This window comes from Pleurodeles waltl, chromosome 3_1 (assembly GCF_031143425.1).
Source record: "Pleurodeles waltl isolate 20211129_DDA chromosome 3_1, aPleWal1.hap1.20221129, whole genome shotgun sequence".
Lineage (NCBI taxonomy): Eukaryota > Metazoa > Chordata > Amphibia > Caudata > Salamandridae > Pleurodeles > Pleurodeles waltl.
This window is the reverse complement of record NC_090440.1, coordinates 1,922,351,731-1,922,376,034: the sequence shown is the minus strand read 5'-3', so window position 1 is coordinate 1,922,376,034 and position 24,304 is coordinate 1,922,351,731. Positions and strand designations below refer to the sequence as shown.

Below are 24,304 nucleotides of genomic sequence, written 5' to 3'. Positions count from 1 at the left end.
TCTTAAACATTATATAAAAATCCATGTTATTTTTGTAAATTGGACTTGAATTATTCTTTTGGGTGTGTGTCTTCATTTATTGATACTGCGAGTACAACAAATGTTTAGCACAACTCCTAGATAAACCTAACTGCTTACCCACACTACCATAAAAATAGAGCACTGGGTTGTCTATTTTTGTCTCTGGATACTAAGGTGGGTTTCCTGGACACTCTCCACAGTGCACATCATTTCCATTCACTGTATAGAGAGCCAGCCTCCTACACAGCTCCCACTATAAGCAGGAAAATCAGCAGGAAAACTAGAAAGAATAGGAGGAGTGGCCACCATCAGCCAGCAACACCCCTCAGGTGTGGCAGGTGAGCTGACCCCTCCATTTCATTTTCCTTCATCTTGGATGGAAGGGAAAGTAGCCAATTAGGGTCAGGGTTGTGCCCCCCCCTCACAAAGGAGAGGGCCACATAGTGGGTGTAGCCACCCTAAGTTAAGTAGCCAAATGGCTACTACCAGGTACTCCCCCTAAAACCCTCTAAATGCAGTACTTAGGTGGAATTCCCCTGACCAAAACTTTAGATTCGACAGACACAAGAAGACCAGGACATAGAAGACACAAGGCATGAGAACTGAAGCCCTGCTGCACAAAGGAAAAGGTGCCAAACCCTGCCTGCTTCTCCAAGGACTCGCCAATCATTGCTGTAACCTGAAGGACTCTATGAAACCCCAGAGCACTTTCAGCCTTCTGAAAATCCCCAATAACCTCCCTCAGAGAGAAGGTAGCAGTCTCCTGCACCCTGCAGGCAACAAACCTGTGAAGTCTGGTTTACCGACCTGCTGCTGCCCGATAACTCCGAAGCAGTGGCACGGCCAGAAACTCTACTACAGCTTTGGAGGGTCAGACCTGCCTCCTTACCAAGTTTGGTGGCACTTGAACCTACCAGAGCTGTGATATACCACTACCTGGGGTATTAGACCCACAACGGCAAACAGCCCATTCCAGACTATCAACAGACCGGAAGCACCACTGGCAGTGACAGGAATGCACCTCCCCCCACCCCCTTCGGCTCTAGTCTGTTCACTGACCCTAGAGTTCTTAGAATTACTAAAGTAGATAGGACCTAAGCCCGTGCCGAGCAGATGTTCAAGCACCAATCCTCATCATGGCTGTTTTCGTTTAGAAAACATTATCTCATATGAGATGTAAAAATGAACATGGGAATATGCATTTTACATACAAAAAAGGCATGACCTGAATGGGAGCTTTACATACAGGCCAATGTATTGACAGTTTACATAAAACCTAGTATGTAAACTTAGATTCATGCCCATCAGCTAGGAGAGGGTCAGGCTGCCATAACACGTTATGGGGCTGCTATGCACATTATTTTGAGGGCTGCTTTTAATTCCTTGGCTGCTCCTTCTTTCGAGCACCTTAAATCATTCCGTGATTGCTCCACTCCCCTTATTGTCTCTTGCAGGGGCGGCTCCTCAGTTAGGGCGGAGGAGTGTCCGCCCCCCTCCAGCATCAGGAGCTGCAAAACCTTTACAGAAAAAACATAATAAACTCAGTTTATTATGTTTTTTCTATAAAAGTGGGCAGGCAACAGGCGTGACGTGGGTTGAGGTGGATTGCACAGCACTCCCCCTAACTGCACAAGTGTGTTTGGCTGGCTGTCTCGGACCGGCCACACATACATGCGCACTGTGGTCTCTACAGCCCGGCACTGTGTTCCCGGGCTAGAGAGAGCGTACACAGGCTCCCAGTCTGCATGGGAGCGCCCTGTCTGGGCACTTCCAGACAATCCTAACGCTGCTTTGAGCAGTGTCAGGCTTGGCCACAGGGCAGGCTGGGAGCCTGTGCCTGCCATGACGGCGCACAGCGGATGGAGCAGCGCAGGGGAAAAGGTACGTTTATTTTTATTTTTTAGTTTTTTGGGTCCCCTCTCCTCCCTGCCACGTTCCGCCCCGCACCTTTCCCCTCCCGCGAGCCGCTACTGGTCTCTTGTCTTATCTTGTATAGATGCCACGGAACTCACCTTACTGTCTATCTTGTCTGCAGTGTCACCGATTCTTTAGAGCATTGGACCTGGCACTTGTCACTGACAGTTTCCAGGAAATTGACTTAATTCTCTAGAAAAGTCCATCCCTCCAGTGACGAATGCAGTAGTTTACAACACTATCTAAATAGATAATCAGACTCGCCCACGTTTCCCACAGACAAATGAGTAATCATTCTAGCTGGAGAATTTATTGGGGGAAGCGGGTGGCAGGGATAGGAAAAAGTAAACTTGTTCCCAAGAGGGTGGAGCAAATTAGGTGTCATGTCACAGCCACCCAGCACTGCGAGGAGCTTCATTTCATGTACTAGCGTATTGAAGCTGTCTGGGGAACAAACAGATTTTGCTGAAACAGGTTTTGCAACTCGGAGTAAGCAGACTGCAGAGTGGATTTAAACCTGTACCAGTTTTACCTAATTTCCTAAACATTTTGCTTAGTCCAGACAGAAATACATTTGTTACATTTAGTGAAACACTTTATTTGATTGAAAGCATGGATACAAAATTGACTTTCGTTTCTTCATCACGCAGGTATTTTCTTCCGGTTTAACAGGCAACTAATAATCGACGACTCCAGAGAAACTACTGCTTCGTCGTCGAACATCTCTCAGTGCAATAAGGAATACCAAGCGTTGGTTTTCTGGAGGCATACACTATATGTAGGATTTTGACAAAAACACATAGAGCTTTGTAATTCCGACCAGTATGTTCATGGTGAGAAAAAAAACAGTAAGGGAGGAGAGACCGTATGTATTGGAAACCTGCGTCACAGTTTAGGTGCATGCTCTCAGGATTTAGACATTTAAAATATTATTATTAGAACAATATCATATGCTCACATTGTACATAACATAGCACTGTCCAATATAAAATGTCAAAGTAGCATAGAAATCAGTTGCCTGTGGTGACTCATAATCCCTTTCTTATGACTTTGGCCCTTGATATCAGAGTGTAGTAAGTTCAAGTCCCTCAGTTTCTATGAAAGTCGGTTATGCATTGTTTTGAAAAAGTATTTCATTATTAAAAAGGAGTGGGCCAGCAGTCAGTCTTCCAAATGAACACTGTTGTCCAACTGTGTCAGTGTCAGAAATGGATTTGTCGGTGTAAATTCATCCTGGTAAGCAGTCCCTGTTTGGCTTTTTTCACATATTGTCCTTGTGGGCATTTTTTTTTGCATTGTGAGTTGCACATCATTGGTTCCTTTGCATTTTTATTACCTTTGGATATTCGTGAATTTTGGTTCTGAGATAATTGGTTCTTGGATCATGTGAATATGCATTGACATGTTTGACTTTCTTGTCCATTGCAGAATTTTACTCAGTGCTTAATTTGTAAATAAAAACGTGCCGGTGCCCAAAGCCGCCCTCTTAAATGCGCGGCTGCTGCAATTAAATGTGGGAACACGGAATACTGAGGCGGCGTGATCCTGAAGCCATCCTGGGCCTCTTCAATCCATTTACAGCCACTCCCTGCCCCTCGGCTCACTCTAACAACTTTCTACTTTCTTCCATTGTGACGCTTTTTCGTTTTTCTCTTCCTCCGTCCTTCCCATACGTGTCTTTTGCTCGCAGCAAATGCTTGAGGCAGAAGAATAAGACCCGGCCCTACGGTGCTCAGCACCGGAAACAACAAGCACAAATTAAGCACTGATTTTACTCCACTTCGTACTTGCTCCTATCGATGCGGGATTATACCTCTCCATAGAACCTGTACCGATGTAGTGACTGTCTGCAATTACAGGTGGTTGTGTGATCGTCTTTCATTATTTTTCTCTTTTGAGCACTTGCGGTATTTCTGTAACCATGTTCAGTTATGCCAATTTTTTGTGATATCTGATTTCAAGACGTCATATTCTGTTTTAGCCCATTTGTATTTTAGACGATCTTTCTGGGCACTCACAGCACACATTCAAATTCGGTGTTAATTGCTGTATAAATGCAGTCCAAAGTAAAGTGAGAGGTCACTTCATCCAAGCATATACTGTAATAAATTACCAGTACAGACATTTGTTACTCTGCGTCTTTTTGTTCATCGCTGTTTTCAATTATTTTGCCCTCTTGATTTGTGTTGACTGATGTGTTAGTTGAAGAGTATTTGATGAAGCCATTGATGCAGGCGTGAGAGTTGAAAATATTGTACTAATAATTGTATGAGTGACTGGTCCAACCTGTCCAGATCATGGGGTTGTCGTACTTATTTCAGTGGCACGATAGAGGTGGGAAGCTCAAGATGAATATTCCACAAAATGTCATTACTAGCCCCATTATATTTATATTTACACACCATTTTCTTTCAGTGGCAGCCATTTCATAGAGAAAATGAAATCACAGTGCGCTGAAGAGTAACACTACAAAATATGCAATATTATATTGGCTAACCCAGTAAAAGGCAAACTGAAAAGCCAACCACAAAACCCACCGACTGTCTCTTAAGTTCATCCAGAGTTCACTTTCACATGGGCTATACAGAGCTACTCAGCATACCTGGACAGTATAGAACAGAAGTGACTCCTTGTTGTTGATATGTCCGAGGGGTGGCAGTTAATGCTCAGTTAACTGGAACAGAATGGCAGGACTGAGCGGGTGGCGAATCCTCACTTTCCACAGTACCAACCTCAGCCTCCACAGAATTCTGCATGTCCCACATCACACATTTGTTTACTCTTGGCTTTGCTGCATCAGGACATGGTTGTAGACTCTGCCTCCGGGTCCAAGCCACATACTTCTCCAGTTGGAGGTAATCCTGAAGAAAAGTGGGAATGAAGCATGTTACTCTGTTCGTGCTGTGTATTTGGAGAAAATCACTGACAGCGGGCTGGTGCCAGTGGAAAAATGAGTAATCAAGAACAAGGTCACTAAGTACTACAGTGGGGCCAAATCTGAAATCAGAGAAAACAAATGAAGAAGAATAACAGTCAATGTTTATTTACTGAATAATTAGCAAACAACAGTAAAAACTGAACAGTGTGTGAGGTGAAAAAACCTACATCAAATGGAAGAGTCTGCCACGCCAGCATCCTGCAGGGTCAGTCATGCGGGAGGGATTGGGGCAAGGCTGGCAAAGACGGACCGACACACAATTATGATCTGGCAGTAGCTCACAAATGAAGACTGCCTCCTGACTGAACCTGCATTCTGCTGGTGTGGCGTATTTTTCCAAATGATACAATTTTTTTTTACCACTCATCCTGCTCACTGCAATTCATTGGATTACTGTTGTGCTCTTAATTCAGTTTTTAACAGCCTCCAGCCAATCAATTCACTTCTATCATTGGAATTCAAGCAGTTTACTCTGCTCAGCGAGCCAGCGTAATTAAAACTCAATTGTGCTATGTTACCCTTACATGGTACAAGTCTATTCCAAGTCCTGTTGATCCTTTATCCCCATAAGACTGAAACCCTGTCGACTTTTTGGACTCTTAAACCTTATTACTATTGTTATCTTGTTAGGGTCGTTTCTCACTGTGTGTGATGCCCTAATTTTGCATCTCTTGTGTGTCATGTATGAGTAGCGAGCATGTTTGCTCACCTCACACACTGTTCAATATTGATTGTTGTTCTCTAATTATTCAGTAAATAAGCAGTGACTTTGCTTACCGCATCCTCGCCCACCATACCCTCCAGGGATTTGGCAATAGCACCAAATGTGGGCCGTTCACAAGGTCTGTCTGCCCAGCACTGCTCCATGATCTTGAAACTGTGCCGGGAAAAAGAAAAGTAGGTTAGTAACATTACAGCATTTCAACCACTGCCATGTTGCAGTCCAACCATTACCACAGAGCAGCTCACCCACAACCACTCTGCAAACCAGTCTCCTCCTGACATTACCACAATCACTGACAGCCTGAAACCTGACCACAATCCACCTGCAGTTCAATCACAAATTGCAGAGCAGCCCAATTATTAGCACTTTGAAGCTAAATTGCTGACTTAGCCAGCCCAACAACTGCCACATTGTGCCTTAAGCCCTCTCCAGACTGATTTTACCACATGGCACGCTACAGCACAATGAATACCACACTATTTCCCAGCTACTAACCACTGCAGCACAACAAACCGAACAATTACAAAGAACCACTTGCACCCAACCCACTGCCACACTGCATCCCTACCACCACACTGGAAAGCTGGCCTCTTACATATCCTCTCTGCATCCATTGGGTTTTGTCATCATCTGCCCAGAGCAAACAAATAACACAACCTCTTCAGGGGACTCTAGTTCAGGATACGGGGAGCAACCTGTCAAAAACAGAAAATATAAACCATTATGAAGACTTGCAAACATACGTTCTAATAGCAGAGAGAAGTTTCTTGGTCAAGTTAAGCCATGAATGCTTTTTTGCCAGAGAAAGACTATACATTTAGGTAATATTCTGGGGCTTATGACAGAGTTTCTTCGTCTCTAGATGAGGCCTCTTTCAGTTTCTTTCTGTGACCCTCTGATAGAAATTCCCCGGTTATTACCAGAGTCACCCTATTCAGTACAAATGCATCTGGGAAATGAAACGGTTGACCTTTTCAGTCCACCAATAGGTGAACAGAGGCTTCTGCGCAAAGAATGAACAGCTAAGCGACCAACTGAAACAGGTGAGTCATACTCAGTAGGCCAACCATGAACATCAAGGAGAAAGAAGGAGTCAATATTGATGGAAAACAGGCATACCAGAAGAGCCAGCGTAGTCCAGAGTGACTCACATCATGTGTGGAGTCAAAGCAAATGATCAAGCAAGGTATCCCAGTAGCCATCATAGTCAAGACCAACTCACTTCAGGTAGGTGGCCAAAGTCACAAATGAAGCAAGATACCATAGGAGCAACCATAGACCAGACTTGCTCACTTCAGGTAGGCAGCAAAGCAAAAGGATGAAGAAAGGTACCAGAGCAGCAGCCATAGCCCAGGTGGACTAACTTCAGATAAGCAGCCAGAGCCATGGATGAAGAAAGATATCAGGGAAGTCGGCATGGTCCAGAGTGACTCACTTGAGGTCAGACGCCAAAGCTATAGATGAAGCAAAATACTAGAGGAGTTGGCAGAGTCCAGACTGACTCACCTCTGTTTAGGCAGCCAAAAGGATGAAACAAGATACTGTCACACTGCATCTAATGTTAGTAGTGACGGACAGATATATTTGTACTGAGACTATATCCAACCATTACATTATTTACAAAAGTCACAGCAGTATGTTTTCTGGACACACGTCGTATACATATAACGGTAAGCAGAAGGTGAAGGCATGCCAGAGATAATGCACCCACCACATGCAATTTGACCAGCACAGAGGTGAATCAATTGGATACCATCTTAGCTGACACAGTAGAGCCATGGCAGAGTCTGGGTGATGGAGACAAACAAAAAGAGGAAGCATACCAATATACTCCAGTAAATTTGGCATTCAACAGACATCTCACTGACTCCTTTCTCAATGGGGATGGCATGGGTAGTCTTAATGTGAAGTTTCATTTCACCATGCTAAGTGTACAGAGTCCATTATAGGTGGACAGGTGGTCGAAGGGGTATATTGGAGGGATGGGGATGGGATAGAATTGTGTGTAGGATGATATAGCAGCTGAGCAAGGGCTACACTGAAAGGGTAAAGAGCTGGATTAGTGTACTTTTAGTACGAGGAGACAAATAGAGTGCTGCAATCATTGAAGAGGTGTGGTGGTTGGGCGGTATACACTGATAGATAGAATGGAAGGAGAAGTACACTGGAGGTGTAAAGGGGTGGAAGGAGATGTCAACTGAAGAGTGAAAAGGTGGACCGAATGGGTTTACAAAAAGAATGGCAAGGTAAAGGATAGATACACTGGAGTAGCCAGCTGGAGGCGGGAGGTATACATTATAGGGATACATTGAAGGGGTGGGGGTATATAGGAGGGACAGGAAAGTGGCAGAATGTGGTATATAAAAGGAACAGGTAAGTAGTATATTGAAGGGATGACGAGCTACAGGGTATCAGAAGGTTGGTGATACAAAACGACCTACATAAAAAGGGTTTATATAGCAAGAGGGACACATTTGCGTATGGTTGTTAAGGTACTCTTGGAAGGTGCTTTTGAAATGTTACTTGTCGATAAGGACTGTTTACCTAGTGTTTCCAGCTCCCAAAGCAATATGCCGAAGGACCACACCTCGCTCGGAAAATAGTATGTCCGATCCCGGAAATATTCAGGAGGGTACCACCGCAGGGGTACTTCAAACTGTTGAAAGAGAGGAAAGATGCGAGTCCTTAGAAACAAAAAAGACAAAGAGCAGGAAAGAAGTCCAGGATTAACTGGCGGTCCAAATGTCCCTTTGCAATTATGTCCCCATGTGATCACTGGAGCTAGGCAGTCTCAACCTTTGCTTTTTCCTCCGCCATTGGTTCCCTGTGGATCCTAACCCTTGAAAGCAATTAGGGCCAGATGTACGACCCAGAGTTTTGCGACTCGCAATTTGCGACTCATTTGCAAGTCGCGAATTGTGAGTCGCAAATCCATATGTACAACAGTGTACTTCACACTGTTTGCTATTCCCAATGGGGTCGCAAATGATCTATCTCATTAATATTCATGAGGTAGGTCACAATTTGCAACCCCATTGTGAATGGCTGCACTCACAGGGCTGGTGGCCTGCTGGGGACAGCAGATCACCATGTCTGTGACTTCTTTTAAATAAACCATTTTTTTTTTTTTTTTTGACATGCAGCATGTTTTCCTTAAAGAAAAAAAGGCTGCATTTCAAAAGCAAAAATGAAAAGTTTTCTTTTCATTTTTTCAGAGCAGGCAGTGGTCCATGAGATTTATTTTTTCCCTACCATTCACAAAGGGGAAGGGGTCCCATGTGGACCCCTTCCCGTTTGCGGACGGGTTTGCACCAATTTGAAATTGGTGCTAACTGTGATAGTTTTGTGACCGCATTCACGGTCACAAAACAATCCTACATCGCACTGCGACTCGCAATTAGGAAGGGAACGCTCCTTCTTAATTACAACTCGCAAACCTATTTTGCAGTTCGGTAATAGATTACCGAATTGCAAAAGACAAGAAAAGAGCTACGTACATGTGGCCCTTGCTTCCTTAAGTTGATAGTGCCTTCCTCTAGGAGTCTCATTGTTTGGTCCTTTGCCTAGTTCATCCATGAACTGAGAGTAAAAGAAATAGACACTAGTAATTAAAATGGCTACTTGGGTGTCGCAAGGACTACATTATTTAATTCCTTTAAGTAGGAAAGTTATAGTTACTATAGTGTAAAAATTATTGTACCCCTAAAGCCTAATATACAAAAGGGAAGTATCAAACTAGTGCCTCTTTTTGCACAAAGACCAGACTCAAGCCCACGTATATTTTGGTATATTTAGGTATGCAGCCAATGTAGAATGCTGTCACACTGGGAAATACCTATTCCCAGGTCATCTCAAAACCCCGCTTGTTTTATATTTTTGAAGAAAGAGTCCTCAGTGAGTCTGTGTGAATGACTGTAAATGTAAGGACATCAGACTCCCCTCCTTGCATTTGCATTTACCGAATGCTGATATTTTTTAAAACACCCCCCATACATTTTAAAGAACAGGGGCCGCTTTCAAAAATAATAGTTGCCATTCAAAAAAGGACATCACGAGGAGCATGCAGTGTGCTCTCCTGGACCACTATCTGGTACCCTTGATGCTAAGTGCACACATTCACAATGTGGAAGCTGTCCCATGGGGATAGCTTCCACTTTTAAAATGCAATACCGTCCCCTTTAAGGTCTAGATATCAGATGAGTTTGTGACTGCAATTGCAGTTGCAAACCTATACATTTAATTGTGGTTTAGCAGAAAAAGGTGGGTGTTCTTTTCATGCCCTCCTAACAAATCACAAAGGAACTTTTTGAGAGTCAGAAATTAATTATCGACTCACAGTTGTCTTGTGCACTTTGCGACTTGAATTCTTGCTGTCAAAAAGATGATAATGATACGATTTGCAGGCTTTCCGACTTTAAAAAATGCTTAGTATATTAAAGCCCTCCTCCTATGGGTTTGTAGGATACCTTGTCGGCAAGACTCGGACTAGAGCATTGTTTGCATGGAATGAAAGAAGTGAAAAGAGTGCCTCATCCAGATCCTTCCTACCCTCTGTTGTTCAAGTACAAGCACCAGCCCCCTCAATCCTGCCCTGCATGGTCTGATATGCTGTCACTGTCCCCTCCCTCCTGCCCTTCTTGGTCTGTTATAATAACACTGCCCCTACTGTCTGTCCAGCATGGTCAGCTTGCTGTCCTTTCCCCCGATCTCTGTCGTCCATGCGCATGGCCCAGTCCCATCCCTCTTACTTTCCATGGTCAGTTGTGCTGTACTGCCGCCAATCTTGCCCTGTGTGGTGTATTGTGCTGCTGCAACCCCTAACCCTTGCCCTGTAAGGTCAGTTTGGTACCCCATCCCATCTCCCTCCTGCCTTCTGTTATCCGAGTCCATATCTCTACCCTGTTCCTGCTGCCTTCCTGATCCAATGTGCCATACTTACCAACATTTTAAACTTGGTAAGATGGAGACTTAGAAAAAAGACCTGGGGAATTGATTTTTCCCATTGACTTACACTGAAAGAGAGGAGATTTTAGGCAGGAGGCAGATAAAATAAATCCCTTTCGGGCTTTAAAACCCTGTGAGTCTCCTGCATGAATCTGGTCTATTGGCATGTATGGTTGTACTGCCACTGCTTCTTCATTCTGCCCTCAATGGTCTGTTATATTGCCACAGTCTCTTTGCCTGTGCTGCATGGTTGTTTTTTTGCCCCTGCCCCCCTTTCACCTGTCCTCCATGGTCCATTGTGCTGCCACTGCTCCTCCTGCCTGCCCAGCGTGGTCAACTTGTTGCCTCTGCCCCCTCCTACCTGCCCTCAATTATCTGAGTTTGTGCCCCTGACCTCTGCCTTCCCACAGTATTCTAATGAACAAGTAGATTGCTAACGTTCTATATTTATTACAAAAGTGTGGCACCTCTGACGTCATCTTGATGTAATCAAAACTGTAATACCAAAAGCATTTCCTTTAAAAATGATAAAATGAGAAGGTGTTATTCCCATAGAAATGATGGTTAGGGCTCTAAAAACCTAAAATGAGGACATATTTTCTGAGTTCTCAAATAGCAAGAAAGCACTTTAAAATTATTTGCTATCTTTATGTACCAAAATGAATGTGTCCTTGTGTAATGTAACTGATGCTCATGTAAAGCACTCCAAAACCTTCAGGTCCAGTCTGCGCTATATAAAACAGAAAAAAAATAATTAAGATTCTATGTCAGGACCAGAGGCGAGGATTATGCATTTCATTCTTCACCTTTATTATAACAGCCAGTTCAAAGTTCAGCATAACTTAAAAACTACAACAGCCATGAGTCCTTCACATCTCCATGGTAACTAGTAACCAATCCATTCCTTCTCCATTCGTCCATATATAGCCTCCATTGCCATTGTCCTTCCTCTTTCTTCACCGCTTACAGAGCAAGTTAAGTCTTTTTTAGCTCTCTGCCTCGTAGCAATTGTTAAGTGCTTGTCAATCTTATTAACATGGTCATTGCTTGCTTATTTTGCTGTGTTTACAGTGCTGCTGTTCACCAGACGATTGTGCGGCAGGCTAAAATCAAAATTTCAGCCCGAGCGCAGATGCGTTACACAGTGACATGACGGGTCTACTAGGGGGTGCTCTCTTGCACCATGTTGTGCTCCAGAGTGCGTCCTTCAACGATTCGAGTCGCCGCGGGTGCTCAATCGTGGTGGTGACTGGGCTGTAGGGGATAGAGCCTGCGCTCTCTAGCAACCCCTCTTAGAGGACTTACCCCCGCAGAGCACCATGCAGGGGTAAGACGAACCCCTGCTGGGGGCCATAGCATGGACAGCGAAAAGCGCGCACAATGCCTTTGGCCTTTTTTTTACAGGAGCTCAGGAGGCTACCCTTAACAAATAACAGGGTGTTTTCCTGTCACTAGTTTGTTGCCCACTGTGTCCCCTCTGGTCAATGCAGTCCTTACAGGACTACGATTTTTTCCCTGGTCTCTCCCCAGGGGAAGGGCCTTCCCACCGCCACCTTCCCCCTGAGAAGGATGCTTTTCTGTCTCAGGCCATAACCAAGGCCCTGGCCCCTCTAAAAGATAAGGTGGCCAAACTGTCTGAACAAGTGTTTAAGGGGACAGGCACGTTTGGGGGAATGGGAGCAGGCCCTAGCATTTCCATGGTGACAGCTCCCAAGAAAACATGCAAGCACGACGCAGGGCACCTGGAAGGCTTTGAACGACTCACAAAGCCTTCCATAAGAGTGCCTGCACACTGAAGAGAGCACCCTTCCGGTAGGAGGTATGGCCCAGAGAGACTGGTGAAGAGGTTCACCTCATATTCGACCCTGGAATGGGGTCTTCCACACAGCAGAGGGTGACACGTCCACTTCGGACATGTTTGACCCCGATGCTATATATCATCCTAGATCATCAGAATGGAGACTGTAGCAAAAGGTCGCTGACTATGTAGCCAGCAAAATCCGTCAACTCCTGGATAAAGAGGTTCGAACTTGGCTAAGGGCAGAATGTCCACGCCCTACGCTGCCAGGCAAGGTAGCGGCCACGCTGGGCATTGATACCAAACTGTGTACCTTCTTTTTGAAGTACACAAAAGACTCAAAAAAGGGCGTCAACAGTTCCTGGTGGGCATGCCAGGATAAACTCTTGGATGTGTTAGGACCCCAAACACAAATCATACAACTTGCAGAACAGGAAAGACAAGCGGATACTCCCCTGCCAACAGACATCATAGCAGGCTGGGGCCCATGGGGCAGTTTGTATTTTAGGAATTGCCAACTGCGCCATCTCTGCGGAGAGGCGCGGTTCACTCCTGATAAAGATAGACCCAAAACTGGGGAACTTTCGGGATCAGAGGCAGGGACGGTCGCCCAGGGAAACCTATTTGGCGACCGTTCGTGAAGGAACTGAGCAAATTCGTAGCCACGTTTTCAGTGCTTGACAAAGCACAAACATCAAGTAAACAAATTTTTCCCAGAAAGGTTTTTAGCGGGGACAGAAGAGACAGGGCTCACTCCTCCGGCCACTTCAATCAGCAAGGCTCCATCAGCTACAACAATCGGGACAATTGATGGCGAGACGGCCATCAGGGCACCTTCTTCCCTAACTGGAGAAAAGGGAAGAAAAGACCCGGGAGAGGTGCCCGCGGTGGAGCAAACACCCCAGGAGGCCCTAACAGTAAGGATTATCCCTTCTTCCCATCGGGCTTTCGGTGGGAGGCTACGGTGGTTTGCACACAAATGGACACACATAACCTCAGACGCTTGGGTCTTGCAGACACTCACAGGATTCCACATAGCATTCTGGGGAACCCTAGTCTAGGAGTCCCTCCCGATACCTCTGGTTTTCTCGGATACAGGCATGAAACTGATCGATTCAGAGGTTCAAGACCTGTTGTGGAAAGAAGCGATCTGCAGCTCACTTCTCCACCCCAGATGGTTTTTAAGCAATATATTCAGACAAAGGGTTCTGACCGGTTATCAGTCTCAGGGCCTTTAACGAATGGGTGGTATACAGACACATAAAGATGGAAGGCATCCACATTCTCAGGGACCTCCTCTTGCAAGGGGACTGGATGATTCGGTTGGACCTCAAGGTTGCTTACTTGACGGTCCAGATCTTCCCTCCACATCACAGATCTCTGCAATTTCTGTGGAAGGACCAGGTGTTCGAGTTCACTGCTCTCCCATTCGGTCTATCGTCGGCACTGTGGTGTTTCACAAAGTTGCGCAAACCAGCGGGGGAATACCTCAGGTCTCAGGGGGGTACGCCTGATAATCTACTTGGATGATATCCTCCTGATTGACCAGTCCCACTCGCAATTCATTTCCAATGCGACAATGACTATTACACTACTCCAAGACTTGGGATTCTTGGTAAATCAACAGAAGTCAGACCTTCTTTCCTCTCAGACTATGACCTTTCAGGGGTTTCTCATAGATTCCAATACAGTTTCCCACAGCGTTCCAATCTCAAAGGTGACAAAGATCAAGAAGGAACTAAGAAAGATCATGAGATGAGACAGGATATCCCTCCAGCAACTGGCCAGAATTGTGGGCCTTCTTTCGTCCTCAATTCAGGCCATAGTTCTGGGCCCCCTACACTACAGGGCACTTCAACGCCTGAAGTTGCATCATAACCATCTCTCAGGAGGCAAGGGCGGAGCTCCAGTTGTGGCTGGACCATATGGAGGCTTGGAAAGGCAAGGCGATATTTGGATTGTTGAGGGATCTGGTAATCGAATCCCCAGCCAACAGGGCTGGGGAGACAGGTGTGGGGAAATCTCCATGGGGGGACAGTGGACTCCTCAGGACCTCAACCTCCACATCAACTGCCTGGAACTCTTAGCGGGATCATTCGTGATCAAGCCCCTAACACAAGACAAGATCTCGTGCTGTGTCCTTCTGAGAATGGACAATGTCTCTGCAGTCCAGTACATAAATCGCCTGGAAGGCTCTCGCTCAGGAGCTGGTGAAGGATTTCTGGAATTATTGCCTTCAACATCAAATTACTGTGACGGCAGAGTACCTCCCAGGTTCCCAAAATGTGAGAGTAGACTGGAACTCCAGATTTCTGAAGGATACCAGCGACTGGCGACTAGACAGAGGAGTATTCTCAGCAGTGATGGAATGCTGGGAAACATGCTTAGTGGATCTCTTTGCGTCCAGACAGAACACTCAGCTGCTAGAGATACTTCAGCTGGCGCCCGGATCTGGGGGCGTCAGCAGTGGACGTATTCTTGCAGGATTGGGGACAGGATCAAGTCTACGCCTTTCCCCCCCTCCTGTTGAATCCTCGCCTCTGTGTCCTTAATAGAATTGAAACTTTCCTTCTCGATGGCTGGGAAATTTCTCATTCTGTGGCAGGACCAGAGGCAAGGATTATGCTCGTCTTTCTTCACTCTTTATTAGGACAGCAGGTTCAAAGTTCTTAAAACAAGGACAGAAAAAACTACATATCCCATGGGACAACGTTCCCATGATGACCATAGTCCAATCAACATCGGATCCGAAAGATAGTATAAGGATCCCTTGCCGGCTCCCGACTTCCTCTTTCTTCACTGCTCCGGTCAGAGATAAGTCGCCCTTTTTTTCTGTCTGCCTCTGAATTCGTTCAACTGTCTTTTTGATAGCGTTTATGGGTATTTGTGACTCTGTGCTTGTTTATCTACTCTTACTGGAGCCGTTGCTAGGACGCGTTCAAGCGCAGCAGTCTTTTCAGTCTGAGAGCAGTTTCACCTTGCGGTGATGCATCGGCTCCGGCAGAGGACGCTCTTTCACGCCGCTCAGGTTTTCAGCACTTTTTCCGCCATTCGAGCACTCTCGAACGTTGGAAAAGTGAGCAGTAGGGGTTTTCTATAAGCCTCAACTTATTTTAACCCATCCACCCCCACCAGACGCCTTTGTGGCAAGATTTACACCACTTTACGGCAAGGGTTATTTGCCCGACACTGGTACGTGCATTTTTGCCAGCGCGTCGGAATATTGTTGGCTCTGTATATTTTGGCCTGGTACTGTGACAGATAAGTGGGGGTCTGCCCTTAATAACTGCAGGGCGTTTGATCTGTCATCATCCGAGTCCTTTCATTCGCCATGCAATCCACCCAAGATAGCACATTTTTGTCCCACCTTGTCCCCTGGGGAGGGCCCTTCGCACCATGCGCTACCCCCTGGGGTAGATGTTTTACTTTCGCAAGCTATTGCCCAGGCCCTGGCCCCTATTAAAGAGAGTGTGGCACAACTTGCAGAGAAGGTATCTAAGGGGACTGGCATGGGTGGGGAGACGGGAGGCCGACCTTTGTCCAAGGTGGTCATTACTCCCAAGAAGACACACAAGCGCGACGCGGGGCACCTGGACAGCCTCCAACGTCTCGCGGAGGTTTGTTCCAAGAGTGTGTGCACGCCTAAGCGCCTACCCTGCCTGGAGGGTTTGATACCCAGACTGACAGGTGACTTGGGGCACCGCTTAGAGGACCTTAACAGGGGGTCTCCTAAACGGGTGAAGGAGGATTCGGAAGGGGATTCTTCCTCTGCAGAGGACCAGGACTCCGGTCACCCCTGGTGCCCCGGAGCCACCACGCCAGATCCGCTAGAGACTGAAGACCCCAGCTCGGATATGTTCAAACCCAAAGGCATTTACCACCCCAGGACCTCGGAGTGGCGGCCGGAGCAGAAGGTGGCTGAGTATGTAGCCAGTAAGATCAGGCAACCTCTGGACAAGGAGGTTAGAGCCCGTCTTAAGGCTGAATTCCCGCGCCCTACCTTGCCGGATAAGGTGGCGGCCACTCCGGACATCGATCCAAAAATGTGTACCTTTTTTGCTAAATTAATTAAGGACACTAAGAAGGGCATTGATTGGTCCTGGAGGGTTTGCTAGGACAAGCTCCTAGATGTGTTAGGACCCCCTTACACAAATTATCCAGCTGGCAGAATACGCCAGACAGACTGACACTCCTCTGCCCACAGATGTCGTGGCGGGGTGGTCCCAGAGGGCAGTTTGTCTTTTGGGCAATGAGAATTGCTCCATCTCGGCGGAGAGACGCCACTCCCTTCTCATAAAAATTGACCCCAAGTTGGGGGAGTTGTAAAATTCCGAGACAGGGGTGATCGCCCAGGGCAACTTATTTGCAGACCCCTTTGTGAAGGAGTTGGGTAAATTTGTTTCCACTTTTTCGGCTCTAGATAAGGCGCAATCATCCCTCAAAAAGATTTTTCCGGGCAAGGGTTTTGGAGGGTCCGGACGAGGCATGAGTCGCTCTTCCGGCCGCCTCTCCCAGCAAAGCTCCAGCTCACACGGCTACAGGAACAACTGCGGGCGGGATGGTCGCCAAGGCATCTTCTTCCCCAGGAGGCCCTTCCAGTAAGGATTACCCTTTTTTCCGCCCAGCGTATAGGAGGGAGACTTCAGCTATTCAAGCATATTTGGGCACGCATAACCTCAGATTCTTGGGTTTTACAGACTGTTTCAGGGTTCCACATAGAGTTCTGGGGAGCACCGGCTCAGGAACGACCTCTGAGACCCTTGATCTTCTCAGCAGCGGAATAAGCTCTCATAGATTCAGAAGTGCACGATCTTCTTCGGAAGGGGGCCATCCATCCGTCTGCCCTTCACCCAAGGGGTTTCCTGAGCAATCTTTTTTTCGTTCAGAAGAAGGACAAAGGGTTTCGCCCGGTTATCAGTCTCAGGGACTTCAACGAATGGGTGGTCTACAGACATTTCAAGATGGAGGGCATCCAAATGCTCAGAGACCCTCTCCTTCAGGGGGACTGGATTATCTGTCTAGATCTCAAGGATGCTTATCTGACGGTCCCAATTTTTTCCCCTCATCGCAGATTTCTGCAATTCCAGTGGAGGGACCAGGTATTCAAGTTTATGTCCCTCCCGTTCAGTCTTTCTTCAGCACCGTGGTGCTTCACCAAACTGCTCAAACCAGTGGTGGACTACCTTCGTGCACAGGAGATTTGTCTAATAATTTACCTGGACAATATCCTTCTTATGGATCAATCTCGGTCGCAACTTTTGTCCAACAAGACCACGACTTTTGCACTCCTCCAGGATCTGGGGTTCGTGATAAATCAGCAGAAATCAGAATTGCTGCCATCGCAATCGATGATCTTTCTGGGTTTTCTCATAGACTCCCAGTCAGCTGTCCTCAGCCTTCCCGCTGCGAAGATCTCCAAGATCAAGAAGGAACTGACAAAGGTTTTGAGACGCGACCGAATGTCTCTCAGGCAACTAGCCCAAGTAGTGGGTCTGCTCTCATCCTCAATCCAGGCCATTTTCCAGGCACTCTTCAGTATCAAGCACTTCAACATCTGAAGGCACATCATCTCAGATGTGGCCTCACTTACTCCGAACTTATTTCCCTTACACAGGAGTCGAAAACGGAACTCCATTTGTGGTTGGATCACATGGAGGCGTGGAATGGCAGGGCCATTTTTGATGCCTCCCTGGACCTGATCATAGAATCAGACGCCAGCCGGCAGGGCTGGGGAGCACAATGCGGGAATGTCTCCTTCGGGGGACGGTGGACTCCACAGGAACTCAACTTACACATCAATTGTCTGAAAGACTTTTGGCATTTTTGCCTCCTGCACCAGCTCTCAGTGATGGTGGAATATCTTCCTGGCTCCCAGATCACTCTAGCGGACTGGAACTCCAGGTTTCTGGAGGACTCCAGCGACTGGCGCCTGGACACAGTAGTATTCCACACACTCATGGAGCGGCGGGGTCCATTCTCGGTGGACCTCTTTGCATCCAGATGGAACGCCCAATTGCCGACATACTTCAGTTGGCATCCGGATCCAGGGGCATCAGCAGTGGATGCTTTCCTGCAGGACTGGGGGAACCAATTGGGGTACGCATTTCCCCTGTTCATTCTGATTCAGAGAGGGGCGGCCCAGGTCCGTCGTCAGAGATCTCCGGTGGTTCTGATAATCCCACTGTGGAGATCCCAGGTGTGGTTTCTGTCCCTGCTGGAGCTCTCTTGCGATTTCCCTCTCCTACTTCCAAGCTCTCCATCGATTCTCACGGATCCTACGGGCCATCATCATCCCCTGGTCCTTCAGGGTTACCTTGCACTAGTTGCTTGGAAGATTTCCAGGCTCGTTGGGAAGACGGACAACTTTCACAGGAAGCTCAGAGTTTCATCAGACAGGCCTGGGCCCCTGGAACTTGCAAATGTTACAAGTCCACGTGGCATTGATGGACTCATTGGTGTTTGGGAAAACAAATCGATCCCATGGGGGCCCAGGTTACGGATAAATTTCCTCGCTGAGTTAACAGAATTGGGCTTGTCTTATTGCTCCATCAATTCCTTCAGATCAGCGATTTCGACAGGTCATCCCCCTCTCCACAATTGCCCGGTGGGGGAGCACCCTTGGGTGTGTAAATTGCATAAAGGAATTAGAATTTCTAGACCTCCAGAACCTAGGTACTCGGAGTTATGGGTTGTCAATCAGGACTTGCGTCTTTTAACTTCATGGCAGGATAACCAGTACCTTTCTAGGAAGGAATTGTCAGCTAAATTAGCTATTCTACTGTGCCTCATTTCCTGCAAGAGGGTGTCTGATGTCAGGGCATTAGACGTCTCAGCCAGGGTTTTTTCCCCGGAGGGGGTTACATTCACGATTTCCAGAAGGACCAAGTGTAATATCAGGTCGGTAACCTATCCAGCTTTTCCTCATGCACCGAAACTTTGTGTAGTATGATGCCTCAAGGCCTATGAGGAAGTGATGGCTGAGTTTCGGCCTCACGGTGAATGCCAATTGTTGATTTCGATAAGGAAACCCTTTAAGGCAGTATCCTCCCCTTCCATGGCTAGGTGGGTCAGATGGATACTGGCAGAGGCAGGTATCAATGTACGTGTATTCGGGGCACATTCTACTAGGGGTGCTATGGTCTCAAAGGCTATCCAGGTAGGCAAAAGAATAGAGGATATCATGAATGCTGCTGACTGGTCGTCGGAATCGACTTTTAAAAGATTTTATTATAAACCTATTCATGAAACAACCTCTTTGGTGGTAAGTAAGCTTTGAACAAGCATAATCCTCGCCTCTAGTCCTGCCATAGAATGAGAAATTTCCTAGCTAGCGAGAAGGAAAGCTTCAATCCTATTAAGGACACGGAGGCGAGGATTATCCCTCCCATCATATGGAATGTTTTCCCCATCTGGGAACTGTAGAGGATGTCTCCGATTTCTGGTGGTATCTATGTTTACCACCATGGTATTAGAACTCTTGATAATTGATCTATTATATGTTCTGATTTGTGTTTTCACAAGAATTGGAGATATTTGGTAAACAGGCAAACTTTCATTTCTTTTTCGATTGTTCAATATTTCTGGATTCGATTTTTCCTTCATTGAATATATGATGTAATTCTCGTAGTTACAGAGATTACAACAACCTGAGAATGCTGAATTCCCTCTGCAGTGAAGTCGAGAAAGTCAGGAGCCGGCAAGGGATCCTTATACTATCGGTGGATCTGATGTTGATTGGACTATGGTCGTCATGGGAACGTTGTTCCATGGGATATGTAGTGTTGGACGGGCGCAGGCACCATTAAGTAGTGTTTGGGGAGGGCTGGACAGCTAGGAGGTGGGAAAATTACTCTGGAGGGGGCAATAGGGGATGAACAGCACAAGGACATGGAAAGGGAAAAAAGGCACAAAAAAGAGGAGAAATTAGAGAAAGTGAAAGAAAGCAATAACAGATGAGAAGGAAGGTGAAAAAAGAGCAGAGGAGCAAAAAGCCAGAAAGCAGAAAGACAAAGAGCAGCAGCATAGATGCTCCTCAGTGGATCACCAGGGATGAGACACAGGCAGGTGCCGGGGGTGGGGGAGGGTCTTGAACTTAGGACCTGAAAGGGTCAGAGCGCAACAACTACCAGGCTGAGCTGCGCCTTAGGTATTCTTCGGTAATATGAGGTGGCAGGCGGTGGGCCGTCTGTGTTTGAGTGCGTGGAAGGTGCTGGAGTCGTATCCTTGAATGGTCCAAGGAGCAGGGTCCGTGGCGCTGGGCGCGGTCCAGGTGTGGACAGGCGCAGGCACCATTAAGTAGCATTTGAGGAGGGCTGGACAGCTGGGAGGTGGGAAAATGGCACTGGAGGGGGGCCCTAAGGTAACTATAACTCGCGCCCTAGCCATGCACTGCTAATTACCCCAGAAATTACGCCACTCATGACATCATTGATATCAATGTAATATTTGCAGTAAGATTGACTGTGCATGGCGGGTGCACAAGTTATAGTTACCTTAGGGCACGAGTTATAGTTACTTGAGGTAACTCTAACTATAACTGGTGAATTTCTATGGTTTCGTACGTTTACAATGTGAGCCTAACTCACAATCTCGGCCCCCCTGCACATAATGAGATCAATACCCCAGGGAGGCAATGGTTTCCAGGGCTGCAGGGGGTGTGAGTGCCCCCTATACACAATTAAATAAAGGCCCCATGGAGTTTGTGGTACCTGGGGCTACAGGGGGACCAGGCACCCCCCGCACTTAAAAAATGCCCCCCGGACTTGGCACACCTTGGGCTTCAAAATGCCGAAGCGCAGGACCCCACCCTTTGTTTTTAAAAAAATGTTGCCACTGACTCGTGACCCTGTCACATTTCTGCAACAATTTATTTTTTAATGCTTTTTGGCCCTTCGCGTACCTGTATATATAAATTTGGATTTCCTTTAATTTCTCAAAAACAACTGAACAGATTTACATCAGATAACAAAAAGGGCTCTTTCTGGACCAATAGCTACCTTTTTGCCAAATTTGGTTTAATTCCGTCCAGTGGTTTTCAAAATCCCTATGGAAAAATGAATGGGGAAAATGTGTTTTGGGACCCCCCCCTTTTTGTTTTGTTTTTCTTGGTGCCCCCTTTGACGGATCACCTGGAAACTTTCCAGACAGCAGCTGAAGTGAGCGTTGTATTTTCTTGGAAACTTTTGTGAAGATTCATCAGATGGTGCCAAAGTTATTAGCAAAACAAAAACACTCTTTCTGTAGAAACGTGACCCTGACTATAACTACCTAGTGACGACCATCCTTAAGTAATATATATATTTATAATTTAAATGTTAAGAAAACAGTGTATTTACATACACAACACAGAAGTCATTAGGAACAGTGGATGTGCCTCATTGGGTCCATATAATTTTAATAGATGCATGGTATCTCTAGCAGAATAGACGAGAAACAACAGTCCAAAACAGAATACAGATAAGATGAAAGTACTGATTATGGAAGGGTCTACATCTATATCGACCCATTCTTCGTGACTGGCTTCCGTAACAGATTGCCCTGTTCCTGCACATGTTGTTTGATATTCAGGTTTTAGGGTCAGTAGCAAGGTAACATGCTCTGCCTTTATCATGCTTTTTGCATTATTAGTTAAAAAAAAAATAACTCCACTCTTAGCATCAAGCTAAAGATTTTTAGTGATCCCATCTTGATTATGTAACACACTTTACTTGGCCTTGCCAAAACACACTTTGCAGAAACATCTCATTATTCAGAATATGCCTTATAGGGTCATGCCAAATCTTCCTCCAAGAGCCTCGCTCTTTCTCAATATTTAAATCAGTAACACTGTGGTGGTGGAGGAATTTTACACTCATACATTCTGTTGTATAAGGTTATGCACCCTGATTCAAGGGTATGGAGACATGAGTCTGTGTGTAAGTCTACACCAAGGTGTTCATCTAAACCGAAATGGTGAAAAGCAACGAAGTGTAGTGGTACACCGAGGTTTAATAGCAAATATACTGATGAGTAAATATACCCTTGTATATTTACCGTTGTGAAGATGCCCCAATATTCTATTTGCGTTCTATTTAATTGGCCAAAGTGTTCTATAAGTAGTCTTCAAATCTGAGTCCGAAAGCACAGATGTAACCTGGAGAACTGGGGCCTAGTTGCACTAGGCATTTTTACAGTTGCAAACTCTTAGATCCTTAGTTTGAAACAGCAAACATGTTTTTCAAGTATACAAATCCAATCTCAGAACCTGGTAAACTTTTACCAACTCCTAAAATGTAATTCCTACCTATCACAGAATTGCTACTTGGAGACGGCATGTCATAGGCGAATACTGATTCTGTATGGAATGTATCAATGCTTTGTGGCTGAAATCCTGTTGCAAAACATCGAAAGGTTACAGCCTCTTAAGGTGGAGTGGGAACACATTTGCAAAAGGGATGGGGTTTCCAAGGGATTCCTTCCCGTTTGCAGTTGTTTTGAATAAAGTTTTTGTCATTTGCGGCTATGCAGTACTTGAAAATATGCTACTTGGACTTCTCCACCTTTACTTTCTCTGATGGAGTCTCCTTCTTCATCCTTGCTGTACCCTACCTGCATAGCCTGTCATATAACTATGGCCGCTATTACAGGTTCATTAACAGAAGAAAAGGAGCCAGGCGGGAATAAGGAGATGGGGTGCCCTCTACTCACAGAATCTGTAGACATACTAAGGCCAGGCTCGAGTACCCTTTACATAATGTAATTGTGGAAACCTGTGCCGTTATTTCAAATCACAAGGGCATCTGACCAGATACTGTCTGTTCCAACGGAGTTACTGTGGGTGCATTCTTTGACAGCAGGGAACAGCGGTGGAGACAAGGCTGTGAAAAGAATAGGAGACACCTCACGTCAGCAACCAAGATGATGACAGGAGATAGTAATTCCAGTGGCACGTGCTTGTCATCACAGTTGTGCTCCTATGTGTGCACGGGTTGGGGGCTATCCATCTAGGCTTCAGTCAACGCAGCTCAACACCGAATGTGTGCTCACGATAATAGTCAGAGCTAATGGATTTATACATGTCCTACACCTGTTTTATTGTTGGTCTTCTTTTCACAAAGACCTTACAAACTTCCTTTGTCTTACAGCAGTTTCAAAATGTGTCCCACAAACCGTCCATGCTTTTTATTGTGGTAACTAGGAGCATGGTTAAAAACACTGGTGCATGTTAATACTTGTTAAATATGTCTGGCCCCATTACAAGTTCCCTGCACCTATAGCCGGAAAATACAAGGAATGTCTGTCAGAAAAGAGAACAACACACATACCCAAGTATTTCACGTTTTCCCCTTTTTTGATAAAATACTGGGACACAACTCACAACCATCTACTCCCTCATAATTCCAGAAGGTGGTAAATGTGTGGGCGGCCTTTTCTTTGGGGCAGGAAGCAGGATAACGGGAGGGAAGAGTGTGTTTAGCTCCAGCTGGGAGGAGCTTGTTTTGCTTTCCCATGCTGCAGAATGCAGACGGGTCGGGGCTGGCATAGCGGCTGCCAGGGGCCTCTGCGACCCCGCTGCTGAGTCCAGGCACTGTGTCTCCAGGGCCCAGAATGATCAGGTCTAGAGTGTGTGGAACGATCATTCCGGGACCCGAGACACCTCTAAACTCGTATTCTGGCAGCGCGGTATCTCTCTACAGGGAGTGCAGAATTATTAGGCAAGTTGTATTTTTGAGGATTAATTTTATTATTGAACAACAACCATGTTCTCAATGAACCCAAAAAACTCATTAATATCAAAGCTGAATATTTTTGGAAGTAGTTTTTAGTTTGTTTTTAGTTTTAGCTATGTTAGGGGGATATCTGTGTGTGCAGGTGACTATTACTGTGCATAATTATTAGGCAACTCAACAAAAAAAAATATATACCCATTTCAATTATTTATTATTACCAGTGAAACCAATATAACATCTCAACATTCACAAATATA

At 46.0% G+C, this 24,304-nt stretch overlaps 1 protein-coding gene across 1 annotated transcript in view; it reads right to left on the bottom strand.

Annotated features, from left to right (window-relative positions):
• Positions 1-3,227: 3,227 nt before the first annotated feature.
• LOC138283643 (fibroblast growth factor receptor homolog 1-like) overlaps positions 3,228-24,304 on the bottom strand; it is a 73,560-nt gene continuing 52,483 nt past the window's right edge. The window contains exons 9-12 of the mRNA XM_069221579.1: positions 8,142-8,253; positions 6,193-6,292; positions 5,651-5,750; positions 3,228-4,796 (exon numbers count right to left, since the gene is read on the bottom strand). Coding sequence (XP_069077680.1) covers positions 4,602-4,796; positions 5,651-5,750; positions 6,193-6,292; positions 8,142-8,253 — 507 coding nt within the window. The 3' untranslated portion in view covers positions 3,228-4,601. The remainder of the gene's footprint in view (positions 4,797-5,650; positions 5,751-6,192; positions 6,293-8,141; positions 8,254-24,304) is intronic.